Source organism: Leuciscus leuciscus (genome assembly GCF_965113295.1).
Source record: "Leuciscus leuciscus genome assembly, chromosome: 12".
Classification (NCBI taxonomy): domain Eukaryota; kingdom Metazoa; phylum Chordata; class Actinopteri; order Cypriniformes; family Leuciscidae; genus Leuciscus; species Leuciscus leuciscus.
Genome location: NC_138736.1, coordinates 37,070,806 through 37,088,298, shown reverse-complemented (window position 1 = coordinate 37,088,298; position 17,493 = coordinate 37,070,806). Strand labels below are relative to the sequence as shown.

Below are 17,493 nucleotides of genomic sequence, written 5' to 3'. Positions count from 1 at the left end.
TCCATCACTTGCCTGTGCCCATTACCGTGGATTATGAATAGTTAAATATGTACAGATGAGTTAGCTGTCATCAGGTAAATTAGCCTATAACACCAGTCCTCTTGACAGTTATCCATTAACTTGTCAGACAGGCATTCATAGCCTGCTAATATTCCCAGTACTCTAGTGTGTCCCACTTCTGGGCTGTAATTCTGTCATCTTAATTAATGCTGGAGAGGATGATGCCAGCAAAAAGAGAGAAAGTTTCAAGAGAGAAAAGATCATCTTGGAATCCCACACATTCTAAAGTCACATGGTGCTCAAAGGAACTTATGATTGGCTGAAGCAATGCCATTTTGATTGCATCATATTAGGCTACTGTAAGCTATCTATCTATCAATCTATCTATATAATCTATACAAAATATTAATTAGCATAATATATAGCCTATACAAACATTTTCTTTCTCAACAGAATTTTTTTTCTTGTCCAAAGGGGGGTCATAAAATACAAAGTTGAATTGAATTGGTGGCATAAAACAATAACATCAAAATACAATTATCAAACAGCAACATCGAATAATACCAAATATAACAAAACCATTGGACAGATATATTTAGAAAAAAAAATGATGAAAATCCATTCATCACATCTGGATCACGAAAAAGCCTAACATGTATGCATTTATGTTCATTCTTAATAACAGAAAGAATTTTGTTTTCAAATATTGCGCAGTGTAATTATGCAAAAAGAAAAAAAAAAGAAGAAAAAAAAGTATTACATTCCCCCCCCCCCCCCCCCCCCACATTCTACAATTGTGCATACAATAAAACTACAATTAAAAAAGTAAATATATATAAAAAGTTCCAGAGAGGAGTAACCTAATAATATAGAAAGCAGAATATATATACTTTGTAATTGTAGTAGAGCACACAAACTTATGCAAAGAGTCTCTAAACTGTCTGTGTATATCCTTACTTCAGTCAACAAAACCATAAATTTGGGGTTTTATTACTAAACTTGCTTTTATGGATGTGAAATTCGGTAAAAAAAATATAAGTTAATCGATCAAAAGCCTGTGCTCAACAGCAGGATAGAAATCGCTCGAGCGTTAGTTCGAGCGGAAGCTAGTCTCAGTGCCTCGCGCCGCTGCCTCGCGCCCCCTGCAGGACTGGAGGAGCGTCGCGTCTCCTCGCGCTAACTGCCTTTGCCGCCGCCATATTAACACAGAGCTGAGAGGTAATACAAACCGCCCTTTATTTCAATACTTCGTGTAAATCTATACATACTTTGAATATATATATGACCATTAAATCATTTCAGGGACGACGAGGGGGTTTTGTATTGTGTATTATGCTCTCTTGTGTCTTTAGAAATGTGTAATGTGTAGATGATTGAACGTTAGCATGGCTGTGGCTAACGTGATGGTATGCTAATGATATATACGATTAACTCGATGATTTTATGCCTTTTAAATTGTTTAACATTTAAATGATGTCGTAAATGTGTTTACGTGTAGATGTATTTGAAAATGAAGTAACTGAGTGATTGCGAATGTGTGAAATAAGGACAGGCTGTTAGTTTAGCTCCTAACTGATGCTCTACATCCTGATCTGAATGAGTGTTTGAGCTCCATGTCTGATTTTGGTCCTCCTTATTCTCTTATTTAACCTCTTATTGCATTTTAAATCTGTAAAAAGCTTCACAAAGACTTCAAATATTGAACACCCTGTATTTGGATCCTCCATGGAGAGGCTTTAAGATTGTGTTTTAGGCTCACTGGTGGATATTTCATTAAGAAAGTCAATATTTAAAGGGTTGAACGCGTTATTTTAAACACATTTTAAAGGTGCATTTGTTTGCTTATGTGGTTAGAGGTTTATTGATAAAAAAAAAAAAAAAAGTTTAAAATGTTTTTAATTTCATTTATCAGTATCCACTATCATTCTGGAAGGTGGTGAACTGGTTTGATGGTTTAATCCAGGGAAACACTCCTTTCATCCCAAAGCATAATTATTAAACCTAGTGAGATAACTAACCAGGTAGCATTTTTAGGTATCATAGACACATTTAAAACATGTCTTTGATGCCCAAAAATACAGATTATGGGCAATGGGACACTTTTCCCTGGCCAATAAGTGTCGCAACAGTGATGGAATACTTTAAATATCAAAATTGGTGGGACAACCTGTCACTCACATGAGATCGACCAATAGCAAACCACAACCATCCAATCAAGTCCCGCCCTAAATTTTTTTCTTCTTCAAGAAGCCGCTTCAATATTGAATATGTATTTTTCTAATTATTTTCAAAATATAAAATTAGAGCATCTAATTATGCTCTGAAATATTTCAAATGCTATAAACTGGTCTTTGTAAATGCAAGCTGCATAAAATAACAATAAAAATCCTATTCATTGGTCAAAGTGTGGACTTGTTATTAATTTTAGTATGATTTAAAAAGTCCTAAATTAGATTTTAAAAGCTCTGCAAATACCCTGGTGTTTCATCCTGGTGAGGTCGGTTGATCAATCTCTGTGCACTTAGTGACTGAGATCGACACAGTTCTGACGGACAGATGGAGAATGTTCCCTAATGAAAGTTTATGATTGTTTTTCACTGAATCATCACTTGGTGTTCAACACAAATGTTGCTTTGAGAGGGTTTGTGCCAGTGTCCTGGTTTGGCTGCACACGACAGGTTTACATACAAACAAACAAACAAACACACACACACATCTGTGCAAATCAGATACTGCCATCATCGGCGATTCTTAATGTTGTTTGTTTTTGCATTGCCTCACAGGCGTTTGGACTGTCGTCCTCTTGTAAATTCAGCACAAGATTCCCCAAGGCTGCCCGCAAGTACAGTTGAAGGTGAGTGTGAGTTAAATGTCCAAACCTCATTCGACACACTGGCGAAAATGTCAAATTTGTTCTGTAGATTAGATCATGTCATTTTTGCTCTGAGATACTGTAATGACTGCTGGTGAATACAGGCTTTGTGAATCATGTGATATCAGGTTCAGCGCTCTTCTGAGGCGGCAGGAATCTTTGGTGATCAAACCCAAATGCCATCTGGCAAAACAAAATTATCCATTGTTGCTGATGGTACACTCCCATGAATGTCATTTAGCGTCATTGTGTTTGTGTTCCAGCATTCCTGTTTGACTTCTGAAGCATTAATAAATGGGGCCGTGCCAAACAACATACTTTTAAACTTACTAGTTGGCGAGTTGTCTAAATGACTAGTCGATGAATTGGTCTTATAACTAGGCAGGTTTTAGGTTTACTTGACCCCGACACCGATGCATTTCTTCAGCAGCGTTTACATAAGATATGCTCAAGTGTAACATTTTGTAAAAAAGTGTGGATATTTTTCATATTAAATGCCGTCTTAAAAACACAATACTACCTTTAAAAAAACAGCATGAGACGTGATGCAATGCTAGAGATGTTCGTCAATGCTAGAGATGCAGATACAGATATTTTGGCATGTTGCATGTCTTATATCTTGTGTCCCTAACATTTAAAGAGCAACTTCACTGATTTTCAATCAACTTTTCATATTCTAACAATGTCTGTAAGATAGATTTGTTAGCGTTTTTGCGTCTTTGTACGCAAATTTAGTCTTTGCTGCTGACCTTGATAATCCAATTTAACCATAAGCAAAAATGACTTTAATGAAATATTTTTTTTAATTACTGAAATAAGAGTGTTGGATTTTCTTTTCCTGCATCCTATTCTTCTACAGTACAGAATGGAAGCAGAGCTAAAAGGTTTGTTTGTGTTGCGCGCTCTACTGTACAGAGATGTGAATTTGCATTTCCTTCAGCCTGATTTAACACAGCTTTTGTTTGTTATTAAAAAAACAAACAAGCCAGCTCAGCCCAGGTGAGAGAAAGTAACGTAATGTGACGCATTACATTCCATAAAAAGTAACAAAGTAAAGAAGTTAGTTACTTTTAGAAATGCAATATTGTAGCACGTTACTTTTTTAAAAAGTAACTTTCCCCAACACTGTAAATGAGGACATCGGGTTAACATAGAGAAAGACTACACATTGTTCATTTACATATACTTCTGACATTGTAACTAACAATGCAAAGCTGGTTGAAAACTAGCAAAGTTGTCCTTTTAATGATGATATGAGCAGGCCATATGGTTTCCCTTTCAGCTAGTTAAATGATATTACAGTAGTACAGACACGAGTGAAATCTAATCACACTATGTCCTACAGGCCAGTTTTCATCAGCACTGATTCCAGTACTGTATCAAAATGGTTTATTAAACAGGAGGTTCCTGGTTTAAAATGTGATGTGACATTCACAGCTCTTGTAAAATTTATTTCTATTTTAATGTGGCAAAGCTGCTTTTTTAACTGTAAGGAGCCTACAGATAAGTTAATATAGCACGGCAGACATCTTTTTATTGTAGTTATTAATTTATTTTTACATTTTTAAACATTAACCGACCCGTATTGCCTTGAATGGTGTTTTCTGAAGCATAAGCGTTACTTTTGATCTTTTTCACATTTTGATAATGGGGTTTTCAAAAGTGGAAGTCTTCATAGTTGGGTAAACTTCTATAGTGGTGAACGGGAGCTACAACAAATATAATTTCTGCGCAAAAAGAGGAAAAAATCTTGAGAGATTGATGTCAGTGTTTCAATGGCAACAATATCAACGCCGAAATGAAGTGGTAGCCTACAGGTCAGAGCTTTTAAGTTGTTTGTTCATTATTATTGTAATGTTATGTGCTTTGAGACATGAGGTAGTTTAACGCAGCGTCTCTCGTGACGCTTTTGTTTGCTCCCTGCTGTACGTGTTCATATGTTTTGAAGGAGGCGTGGCTTTGGAGACGCTCTGAAGGGAGGGTGGGATCTTATCTCTCCGAAAATTGCCTACCCTACCTTTAATAGATGTATGTATGCAATTTCTCACAAAAAAATTCTAAATGTCTAAAATGTAAACACTCATAATAGGCTCACCGTGGGGAACGAGGGTAAGAAAAACACGTTTTTGAAGGATCGATGATGTATTGAATCATTATTTAAAATTGTTAATTTTGAACAAAAAAAAAGTTGTGTACTACAGCTCTAGTTACTTAAAATGAATAGAAAGCCAAAAAGAAAATGGAGCCAACTTGTGTTTATTTTTATTTTTTATGTGTGTGTGTTTTCAACCCTGAAAGAATGTGCTGACACCTTTTGGACTGCGCTGGTCGAGTCTTCCTCGGTCTGCTTGCATCTAGATTAAAACTTTCCTCCATCTGGGCAGAGTTTCAGAACCTTAATCCAATTTATCAAGACAGTCAGGGGTCCGTGTCGTGGGCGGGGGCCTGTAAAGCCGAACATCCCAGTTGTAGATTTTTTTTTATCCTTTTGTTTGTCCACGTTCAAATGGGGCCACATATTTCAGGCCCCAAGCATTGCTTTGCAGTCAATGTTATCGATGTGCGTTGGCCTGATAGTTCTGTCCTTGTATTGATTGGTTATTTGTGTGTGTGTGTGTGTGTGTTTGTATGTATGTGTGTTCAGCCCTGACAGGCGCAGCCACACACACAGATCATGTCCGGCCCTGTCACGAGTCGATCCCGCGTTTATCCAGACGTCAACACACAGAGACCGCGGGAATACTGGGACTATGAATCTCACGTCGTAGAGTGGGGGTGAGTGCCGAGACAGATTAATTTTTTTTAGTGTGTGATGGCAATGCCTGATATTGATGTGAGAATGATTGTGGGCTGATATTAGACTTCTGGAATGTCGAAGATCACAAAAATGAAGTAAATTACAGGGTTGTTATCAGTCATGGAAAAGATTGGATTGTTTTAATAATGTTTTCCAAGCCTGGAAATTTCTATAATGAATATACAGTACCATTCTGAAGTTTGGAGGCAATATATACATATATATTTGTATACTTTTACTCAGCAAGCGTGCATTCAATTCATTAAAAGTGACAGTGAAGACATTTATGTTACAAAACATTTCTATTTGGAATAAATGCTGTTCTTTTGAACTTTCTATTAATCAAAGAATCCTGATTATTTTATTATTTTCACAAAACTATGAAGCGGCACAGCTGTTTTCAACATTGTTAATGATACAAAATATTTCTTGAGCATCAAATCAGCATATTAGAATGATTTCTGAAGGATCATGTGACACTGAAGACTGGAGTAATGATGCTGAAAATTCAGCTTTGATCACAGGAATAAGTTACATTTTAAAATCTATTACAATACAAGAGTTATTTAAAATTGTAATAATATTTCACAATTTTGCTGTTTTTACTGTATTTTTGATCAAATAAATGCAGCCTTGGTGAGCAGAAGAGACAATAAAAAAGGTAAAACTTGCTCACAATCCATAGTGATTGTTTGATTTGTTAGTGAATCGTTCTTTTGAGTTGGCTTTTTTTTTAACAAGTCAGTGTAACAGGTTCACAGATTGCTCTCGCTAAATCTGAAAGCGGTAGGATTGTGCCAGCGCAGTAATGTGTTGAGATATATCACAAGATCTGCTCTTTCTCTCGCAGTGACGCTGATTCTCGATTGCGTGTTTAGGGCAGATTTAATCTCAATTAAATGCAGTTGAATTGAACAGAACACAGGGGTCTTGAGGACTTTATTGTTCATAAACACTGTGGTAATTGCAAGCTAATGGTGTTTGGTTGAACACTTTACATGGCTAATGATCAAATATTAAGTATCTTATTAGTTTTCATTCAGTGGTCAGAGTTTGCAGAAGGTTGTGTGAAGTATTTCTCTGTAGGGATACAGTGCTGATGTCTTTTGTTTGTCTGGATCGGCATTTCATTTGCGCTTGTAATAACAGCTGTCGGTCTTGTCAACAGGAATCAAGATGACTACCAGCTGGTGCGGAAACTCGGCCGAGGAAAGTACAGCGAAGTGTTTGAAGCCATCAACATCACAAACAACGAGAAAGTAGTCGTCAAAATACTCAAGGTGAAGAGCGTTGTTGTTCCAGACAGCTTTAAAGGCGTTCGGTGAAGTCGGGTTGGGTTCAGGTTGGGAAGACCCTTAGACTTCATTTTCCGAGTCGTTGACAAGAACGTATGCTGAGATAAGCTTGTTTACGTTATGGAAGGCAGTGGACGGTATCGAAACCAGAAGCTGCTGGCCGGCGTTCAGATGAACGGGCGCCTGTCGAATTCCTTCCTCGCCCCCTCCTCCTCCTCCTCCTCCTCCTCTAAACCAGAGAAAGCTCTAGATTCTAGCGATAACACCCGACGAGCTGAGAGCTTCTTTTCAAGCTAAGTGATAAATAGTTTTGAAGATTAGCGCCGTTGTCCCGTAATGTAGCCAGTCGTGTATAATGAACTTCCCCTACCTGGAGACACGGAGGATGAAGCCGCACAGATTGAGTCTAGACGCGGTTATATCAGATGTCTTTGCGTCAAACTCATCTGTACTTCAACACAAGATGAAATTGAAATTGGGCTTATTTACTTCCTTAGTCCAGCTTGTTCCTTCCCTTCTCAAACCCATTATCAAAGTGAAATAACCTTCTCTTACTCTCAATAAAATTAGCTCTTTTTTTTTCTGATGTAATCAATTACATGTTTGTTGTGAAATTTTTTTTTTTTTACCAATAATCTCTCCACTTTTCATGATCCAATCAAGTCAAATCAGCTTTATTTATTTAGGGTTTTATACGATAGATTGTTTTAAAGCAGCTTCACTAGAGCTGGGCATTGACACACATTTCACAATTTGATTCAATTTCGATTCACAAGCTTGCGATTCGATTCAATTTGATTCGATATTGATTCATTTGGATATATATCAGGTACACTGTCAATTATTCTAAAGGAAAAAAATCTGTTAAAATTAATAACTGATTTGAATTGCACATAAGGCAGTCTTTATAATAATAACAACTTTTTAATGACACAATTATGTTTCTTCTCCAATTCGTTAAAATGTTTGCTGTCATAACTTGTTTTAAATGACAGATTTATTCAAACATATATGAAATTGAGGAACAGGTTAAGTAAAAATATAATGAATATTTAATATAGCGCATATCATTTTTTCAAAATTCTCCATTTCATTTTTGAAAAAATCGGGAAATCAATATTTTTAACCCAGTCATAAGCTTCACAGTAATAAACAGGTAAATAACAGAATCAATGATGCAATTTTTTTTTTCAAATATGATACAAATTTAAGTTCTGCTGTAAAGTAGCTCTAAAAAAGTTGTGTAATTTATTCAGCTCAAATCTGGTTCAGTGTTGATTCAGTTCTGCTCAATAACTGTGTAAAGTTCATCATTGAGCTCATTTCAGTTCTCATCCGATAGTGTCAGTGCAGTCAAACAAACACAGATGGATATAATCAAATCCTGCCTTATGTTATTTCCCACTGGATATTCTGTTTAACACATTATGGAAGTTAAATGTATTGCAAATGCAGTGTTATCTGGTCTTTAATGATTTTGTCGCATGTTTTGTCATTATGCAGCCAGTAAAGAAGAAGAAAATCAAGCGGGAAATCAAAATTTTGGAGAATTTGAGAGGCGGCCCCAACATCATCACACTTCTAGACATTGTCAAGGATCCAGTGGTCAGTTGGATTTCTTGAAGATGATGTTTGATATGAAAATGTTCTGTATTGTTGAGAGTGACGTTTCAAATGCGTCTTTGACTGAAGTCTCTTGTGTTTCTCCCTCAAGTCTCGAACCCCAGCACTGGTATTTGAACATGTGAACAACACAGACTTCAAGGTAAATCAGTTCTACTTCCTGCTAAATCAATTCTAGCACCAAAAATGTGAGACAAAAAAATCAGTTCGATTAAACTCAACCATCCGCTTGTTCTGTCGTGCAGCAATTGTATCAAACGCTATCAGACTACGACATTCGGTTCTACATGTACGAGATCCTAAAGGTGAGTTCCTTCAGATATCATCTTAAAGCTCTTCACAGAAACTCCAGATTATCTCAAGTCTGTGGCCACTTGTACCTAATTATTAGTTTTGTTTATACCATTTTTACTGTACCTGTATTTTCCCAATCGGTTTCAAACTCTCCCCAGATCTTATTGCTGCAGTTTTAGTATGTTGTTCATATAGATGTGCTGTTAGTCAGTTGTGTGGGAATCCTGGAGTTCATGGGTTCAGGTGTGTTAATCTGGATCAGGTAAAACTGCGTCACTGCAGCAGAAAGAGCATCTGTCCACTGGCTTAACCTCTGTACCTTCACCACTCGGGCTGCATTTCCCTCCCTCTGTTTCTCGCTGTCTTTGATTCCCAGACCCTTTTTGTATTAGGATCAACAATTTCCTGTTTGTTATAATATGGTGACATTTTCTATGTACTTTAATCCTGTGATCAAAGCTGAATTTTCAGCATCATTACTCCAGTCTTCAGTGTCACATGATCCTTCAGAAATCATTCTAATATGATGATTTGTGGCTCAAGAAACATAAATGATTATTATCAGTGTTGAAAACAGTTGTGCTGCTGCCAAAAGGATTCTTTGATGAACAAAAAGTTTAAAAGAACAGCATTTATTTGAAATAGAAATCTTGTCAATTTTGATTAATTTACCTCGTCCTTGCCAAATTAAATATTATATATGGGGATTTTTAAACGCATAGAAGACATTGCATTGTGATTAATATATAATATACAGCTTTTCTTTGGGTGATTTTACAAGATAAAATTTGAATGTTCTCTAATGTTTTAATATTCAATCTTTTAAAATAATCTTAAATTTTGCTTATGTAAATTTAAATTGAGATACATTTTATTGTAGATGAATTTTATTTAAAAAATATATTAAATAAAATAATACAATATTTTGAATATACATATATTTAATCAGCTATCATGTTTTTTTTTAGTTAAAAAAATAAGTAATCCATTAATCACAAACGATTAAATAATGATTTATTAGTGAAAAGGCGTGAGAAGCCTTGAGTTTAAGTGTGGTTCTCTCTCCCTGTCTCTCTCTCAGGCGTTGGACTACTGCCACAGTATGGGAATCATGCACAGAGATGTGAAGCCACACAACGTAATGATCGACCATGAACACAGAAAGGTACTTCCCGCTCGCGTCAGCCTTGGTGTTACGCCATCTCACTCCACACGTCTGATTGGCTGAATGACGACGAGCTCGCTTGCGTGCACCAATCACACACCAGAGATTGCTGTAGTAAAAGAGAAGCTTTGTTTGTTGCTGTGACATCAAGCACATTACTTTAAGCTAGATCAAATTTAAAAGGTCTACAATTTTGCAAGTTTCCTGCATCATCAGGGACACTCCTATGAGATGCTGAGTGAATCACTAATTGTGATTTGAATCATTAATTATTCCCCTGTTGACTGAGTTCACATCTGACTCTTGTCTGATGGTGTGTTTTCTTGTTTAGCTGCGTCTGATAGACTGGGGTTTAGCGGAGTTTTATCACCCCAGTCAGGAGTACAACGTCAGGGTGGCGTCTCGATATTTCAAAGGACCTGAACTGCTGGTGGACTATCAGGTGAGACCAGATGCAAACAAGACAAAAGCATCTGTTGAATAAACACGCACATACAGAAACAGTGTAACATGAAGTCGTCTGTTTTGTTTTGCTGCTTTTTGACGCTCATGTTGGTTTCGTCCCTCAGATGTACGACTACAGTTTAGACATGTGGAGCTTAGGCTGCATGTTGGCGAGTATGATCTTCCGGAAAGAGCCTTTTTTCCACGGACACGACAACTATGATCAGGTGAGACCTCCTGCTTCTAGGCCTTTTCAAATATTCATTGTTGTCTTGGCACTTTATAGTGACTGATGTTTGTGGCGCAGGGTTCGTACGTTTTGAAAAAACCTGGAAAAGTTATGGAATTTGAAAAATGCAAATTCCAGGCCTGGAAAGGTTTTGAAAAAATAAAAAGACCCAGAAAGTTTTGGAAAAGTCATGGAATTTAATTTTTTTGACACAGCATAATATGTGATTAATACAAAAACTGTTTAATAAAAAAAATTGGCCTATTTCGCGTTGTCTTAACGTCCTTATTCGGGCGGCATAACGTTCAGTTCACTTCCGATTCACTCACTTGTTGCGATGTTAACCCCACCTGAGGCGAAGTCGGTGCTTACAGAAACTTAATTGAAATGCCAGGAAAGTGGCACGAGCATGCTAAGGTTTTGCAAGCACCGGTGGGTCGAGAATGTAGCGGAAAGAGGATTGCAGCTCTGGCCGCATGTGAAAAGATACATAGAATAGCCTACGTATGTCTCCTGCACGCGAGAGGACAGAAGAAAACGAGTAAATGTCAGTTCAATTGTAAGTTCATTCTTTATGTGCTTAGGAGTGTGCGATATTGTCTATGAACTATGATGATATTGTAATCATTGTTTTAACTATGTACGAGGCACTGCGAGTGCGAGCTGACATCGCGTTTGTCTCTCATGCTTGCTTTCACTGCGTGATCTATCAGTGCAGTTATAGATGTCCCCAAATGAGTTTTTGTCTTATATTTGTATCATATTATGTTGTCATATTAGAATATCACATGAGCAAGAGTGCCGTTTTCCTGTGCACAATTTCAAATGTGCTTAATGTTATAGAACAGTTAAATTAACAATAAAGTTAACATTGTGAGTTACTTTTTGGACACAATGTCAATTTTCACTTTATATCGCCGACGAGAATTTTATAATGAAGCCGTAGTCCAACAGACATCGATGATTTTTTTACATTTATTTAATGAAATCCGTGTTTTGAACGAATCATTTTAACGATTCAATGAACAATCACTTGTTTTTCTGAATGAATCAGCCGTTTGAACGAATCGGTTGAATAAATGACTCCAACAACTCTCTTATTAAGACTTAAGTGACTTGCCGCCACCTACTGGTGGGTTTAGTTTCATATTTAAAGTATCTTTTAATTAAAACGTTAAAATTATAAATCATTTCATTTAAATAGCCTATTGAATAGCTTTATTTATGCAATTGTAAATGAAGTGTAAATATAGTAGGCTAATGCCAGTTTTGATGCCGCTTCTGTGTCAGCTCTAATGCCGACTGACATTTTCAGGAATACAAAGTCATGGAAATGTGCCGAAAAGTATTGGTTAAAATGTGTATGAACCCTGGTGGCGTAATCACAAAATATTATTAGAATTAATTTGCCTCAAACATTGTTGGGTGTAATTAATTACCAAGTGGTCCAATTACTTTCCCTTGAAAAAGTAAAGTAAGGGATTACTCTTAATTCTGTAGTTTAATTAGTTACTTCTGATGTAATTGCATTATATACTGTATAGACTAGAACAATTCTATATAAAACAATAGTGGATTTAACATCAAAATTTAATGTTAAATGCGTTTTTAATGTAAATTTCATCCTTTACACACGTTGGTCAGTTCAAGATTAATTTATGCAATTGTATATTGTTTATTTGAAAGAATTAAAAGAGCAGATTATTGTCTGTCCTTGTATTGTTCATCTGGTCGAGGTTGATATGGGATTTAGAAAGTAATTAGTAATCCAATTCTTTTCAGAGAGAGTAATTGGTATAGTAATTTAATTACACTGTTGAAGATGTAATTAGTATCTAGTAATTAATGACTTTTTTAGTGAAACTTAACCCAACACTGACCTCAGATCATAGCATGGAAGACGATGTGCTTGGATGGTGGAATGTTTTTGAAATATGTACATTTGAGTATTTTGTGCTCTAATATTTCCCACAATCCCTTGTGTTCGCAAATAGAAAGATTTGTGACCGCTTTCCGATGTTATCAAGATGATGTTATAGTTTCTCCCAGTGTCCTACTATCTGTCTATAAATTAAAGTGCAGTACATACTTTGCATACTCATAAGTATTTGAATTTTGGTAGGGCTGCAACAACTAATTGATCAAATCGGCCATTATCAATAATGTAATTAATGGACAATGAATTTGATTAGTAGAGTCTGTATAATCGACAGATTAATCGATTATCAAAATAATCATTAGTTGCAGCCCTAAAATACACTATTATATAGAAATTATATAACTATATATAAAATTATAATTATATTGATTATATTATAAGTATATAATTTTCTTTGTAGGCCAAACCCTGAAAGCGAGTGCATTTCAGCACTTCCGGTCTACGTTCTGAAGTCAATTGGGCTTTTGAATGGATTTGTGGTTAAACGCTTAAAATAAGGTTTCTGGTGAACACAAGCTCAAGATATTTTCACATTTTATTTTATAACATAAAATACATCACTAATTCCCCCTTGTGTTTAAAAAAATCAACAACTGGCTAAATTGGAAAAGTCTGCTTTCACAGCTTTATGTTCACAATCACATACTTGCAAACTATTCTGAATTTATGCTTCAAAATTTACAAAAGTTATCTCAATTTGTGAAGGTTGTCATGATGAATAAAACAGGCAAGAATAATAAACTTTTGGTGGTTACAGAACTTATTTTCTGCAATAATCCAACAGCCAATGGAAAAGTTTATTGTGTGGAGGGAACCAGTGTAATGCTCAGTTGTCAGCTGGTTTGATCTGTTGGATGTGTGTCTGCTGCCCTCTGCTGTCTTTAACCAGTACTGTGTCTTTGTCCAGCTTGTACGGATTGCCAAAGTCCTGGGCACAGAGGACCTCTACGACTACATCGACAAATACAACATTGAGCTCGACCCACGGTTCAACGACATTTTGGGAAGGTACGTTGAGATGTGTAATTGTTTATCCATTCTTTGACCTCACTTTAAGGGTTTTACTATCTCTCTTTCATTGGTAATCCTCTCTCTCTCTCTCCAGACATTCCCGGAAAAGGTGGGAACGGTTTGTCCACAGTGAGAACCAGCACCTGGTCAGTACCGAAGCGTTGGACTTCCTGGACAAACTGTTGCGCTACGACCACCAAGCTCGCCTCACCGCCCGTGAGGCCATGGAGCACCCTTATTTCTGTGAGTGTCTTCATCTACAGACACTATGAAGATCAACTGCTGTGCTCCTCATGCCAGAGTCTAGGATCTCTTAAACCTATAAATAGCCACGGAAGCTGAACCAATATCCCAATCTGATTCAAAAACACCTTGATTGCAAAGTTGACATTTACGTCAGTTATGTGATGAAATGATTGAGAAGTGTGAACAATGTCTCTGTAGGAACTAAAGCGGTTGTAATGTGGACATAGGATTTGCTCGCTCATAAAAGGCTAAAAATAAAAGGCTTATGTACTCTATTGATGGCATCATGTGTTTCATCACTGTGCCCATATGTGAAGCGCTTTGAGTACCCAGATAAGCGCTATATAAATGTAACAAATTATTATTATGTCTTGTGTCAGATCCCATTGTGAAGGACCAGGCGAGGATGGGCTCCACTTCAGGACTGTCCGCTGGATCCACTCCTGTCAGCACGTCCAGTATGATCACAGGTCAGTCATGTGACTCCCTCCGGGGATCATGCTTATTGAATTGAGAATCACAAACTATAATTAAGAATACAAAAGTATTTGTCTGTGTTTATGAGAAACACGACGTTACTAAAAGGCATTGATCTGCAGGCAGGGTCCGAAATTAACACCCGCCAAGCGCCAAATGCGGGTAGATTTTCTGTTTGGCGAGTAAATCTCAAAAGGCTATCCGCCACACTGGTGGGTGAATGTTCATACCAAAATATGAAATTTTAAGCGCGCACGCTCTCTTCTGCCTCTAAGAACGAGCAGAGAGAGAGAGCCCCGGCCGCGCGCACACACACTATTCAGAGCGGCCAAGCGTCAAGCTTCCCCGTACTTTTTGACAAGCGTCCTTGACAGGACGGCCAGAGCTTCTTTGCAGCTCAAGTCGGCGGCGGTGTGTACGTACAGTTAACGCTCTATCTGTTGACGGCGCTGAGGAAAAAGCTCCCGCCACTGGAAGAAGCGGTCGCCGCCCATTTGTGTCCTCCTGCGCACCCATCAAAGCCGTGCGTTCAACGTCTTCAGCACTCGCGGATCGTGCAACTCCGCCGCTGGCCAGGCTGATTCTGCTTTACACACCATGGTCGTTCTTTTCTCGAGAAAAGGAGTTTTCTCATAGCGTTCGCAACGCAATACTCGTTCCCTTATCTCTCAGGGAATCGAGGTTAAAGTAACCGAGTACGTTCTTCCTTCCCTTCCACATGAGTCAGGTAACAAAACTGACAAAAAATTTTTTTATTTCACCCCAATGATAATATTTCATATATTTCTCACATTTTGATCTATATATATATATATATATATATATATATTTATATTTATTATTATTATTATTATTATTTTTTTATTTTTTTTATTATACATTTCAAATTTTGCTCTGGACAATTTTTGATGTTTGTATTCAACATAATAGGCCTACCTTATTATCTAAATTAAAAGTACTGAAATGAATGTATATGTGACAAAAAAAAGGCTGTTTATTATTTTGGCCGGTAAAAAATATGCTTGGCTGGTGGATTTTTTTCATCTACCAGTCCCCGTGGCAGGTGAGCCAAAAAGTTAATTTCGGACCCTGTCTGCAGGTCTTCAAGGGGTCAAGAGTGTCAGCTGATCCTTGACGCATTGCAAGTGTGTTTGCTTCTAAATGCTGAGTGTGTTTGTTTGCCTGTAGGAGGCGTCACATCCATGTCCTCGTCCCAGCCGATGGCCAACATCGCCGGCTCTCCGGTCATCTCGTCTCCCAGTGCTCTCGCCACACAGGTTCCTGCAGCCGCCGGTGCGCAGCCCTGAACACACACACACACTCTCGCTCTCTCTGCCCTGGGCCACAGTTTTATGTTGTGTAAACAAACTAAAGAGAGACTAAACTAGGTTTCTTTTTTTTTTCTTCCTTTTTTTCTTGTTTTTTTTCCATACAATAATTATATATTGAAGCTGGGACACACAGCAGACAGTTGTTATGTTGCATCGGTGTCCGGCAGTCTTTCCTGATGATGGTGTCTATATAGAAGCCACTACAGTGTAGAAATTCAGAAAATGGATAATAAAATTTATTTTATATGTCCCTATTTTGGCTTCTGTTTTTTTATTTGAACAATATGGATATTTGCTGATGAGATTGTTGTTCATCTACAGGTTTTTGGGGATTTAAAACGACAACATATAATTCATAGACAAATATCAAGGTGCAAGAACCATTTTTACATTCATGCATTTGACAGATGCTTTTATTCAAAGTGACTTGCATTGCTTTCTAAGTTTACATTATATTCCTTTTGGATAGTAATGACTCAACTTTCTAAAGGAACTACTAATTATTTGGATCAGTAATCTGAAGTGAAGATCCTGGTAACCCAATAGTAATGACTCAAGTGTTACTAAATCCACCCTTCCTTATTTACCAGGATAGAATTACTATCCAAAACCTTACAAAAAAACTCAAAAGTTTACAATGAATTCAGTCTTTAATAGGAGTATCATCTTTAACAGGAGAGTCATTGCTAGTGCATTACCATGATCTTCACTTTAGAATTAATTATACATTATGCATTATTCATATTAAATATGAACCTGTATATAGTAACCTGTATATACAGGCATTCAGAGCAAATTAAAGCCTTATTGGTAATTAATTTAATTGTGTATGCTATTGTCGAGTTAAAGTACCTGTGTGATACAGCTGAGATATTTAATGTGTCTGTAATGGGTTTGTAGAGACGAGGCAGAGAGAGAACCCAAGTGTGCACAACTTTAATAGCAAAAGAAAAAAAAAAACAGATAATCCAGACCGGGAAAGAGGCAAATAGTCCACACGAACACAAAGGGCAAAACCGGGACATCCAGGACATCCAGGCACCCCACGACTGAACACCATAAGAGCAAACGACAACTAACAAAACATGACCGAAGCACAAGAGTTTGAATACACAAGGAAATCAAGCATGATTAACTACAGGTGTGTCTGATGACGTAACCACAGGAACTAACGCGGTAATCAAAGAAACAGAAACACAGGAAAGAAAATCAGACAATGGAAACTGAGAATACATTTCAACACAAAATTCCTTATAAGACAGAACCTTTCTTTTTTTGCAGTTATTTTAGATACATAAACAAAAGAGATATTGTCCATATACACTCTTATTTGTAGGCTACTTAAGCACTTGGTTATTCTAATAAATACTTTTTATTCCAAGAAGAACTGCAAGGCTTCCACCTGCTGACCGCAGCACAGTTTCATGAACAATATTTTTGGACTAAAATTGGGCACCATTACACAAAAAAAAAACTGAAATTTGCAGACAATAATTTTTTCTGTGCATTTACATGTTAGACCTCTTTAATAACATGCAGTACCACTGATGGAGGATTATTAATATTCCCTTTCACAGATAAATTTTTTCAGTGTTCTACAAGAAGCATCAAACCAAGAGTCTAAGTTGGTATTCACATTTCCCAGAGCAGCGCAATTCTCTCCAGACGGATCATGTTGTCTCCGGTTATTAGGTTGTTTTGGATTCCCGCTGAACCAGAACCTTTAAGAGACAAACAAGCAATAATACACTTGCAATAATATTTTTAGAA

General features: G+C 37.0%; 1 protein-coding gene and 1 long non-coding RNA gene across 3 annotated transcripts; one reads left to right on the top strand and one right to left on the bottom strand.

The window, feature by feature from the left end:
• The first annotated feature begins 1,109 nt into the window (after positions 1-1,109).
• Positions 1,110-15,977, top strand: LOC309511159 (casein kinase II subunit alpha). Of its 2 annotated transcripts, XM_082186263.1 has the most exons (15): positions 1,110-1,218; positions 2,784-2,854; positions 4,821-4,900; positions 5,517-5,647; positions 6,838-6,949; positions 8,468-8,569; positions 8,679-8,729; positions 8,833-8,892; positions 9,963-10,046; positions 10,378-10,488; positions 10,616-10,717; positions 13,566-13,666; positions 13,764-13,912; positions 14,296-14,385; positions 15,581-15,977. In XM_082186263.1, exons 4-15 carry the CDS (start codon positions 5,547-5,549, stop codon positions 15,697-15,699), a joined length of 1,182 nt encoding a protein of 393 aa, XP_082042389.1. In that variant the 5' UTR covers positions 1,110-1,218; positions 2,784-2,854; positions 4,821-4,900; positions 5,517-5,546; the 3' UTR covers positions 15,700-15,977. The 2 variants fall into 2 exon arrangements, with proteins under 2 accessions (XP_082042389.1, XP_082042388.1); XM_082186262.1 differs by lacking the exon at positions 4,821-4,900.
• LOC309511229 lies at positions 14,296-15,285 on the bottom strand. The gene is made up of 2 exons (XR_014210538.1): positions 14,703-15,285; positions 14,296-14,653 (listed from the first exon to the last, which is right to left on the bottom strand). It is a non-coding gene; the product is annotated as an uncharacterized lncRNA (long non-coding RNA).
• Positions 15,978-17,493: the final 1,516 nt, after the last annotated feature.

Excerpts from the sequence above, each read along its gene's own strand:
- LOC309511159 (XM_082186262.1), top strand. The coding sequence starts at position 5,547 with ATGTCCGGCCCTGTCACGAGTCGATCCCGCGTTTATCCAGACGTCAAC. Across the intron at positions 6,950-8,467 it reads TAGTCGTCAAAATACTCAAG|CCAGTAAAGAAGAAGAAAAT; the intron begins GTGAAGAGCGTT and ends GTCATTATGCAG. Across the intron at positions 10,718-13,565 it reads GACACGACAACTATGATCAG|CTTGTACGGATTGCCAAAGT; the intron begins GTGAGACCTCCT and ends GTCTTTGTCCAG.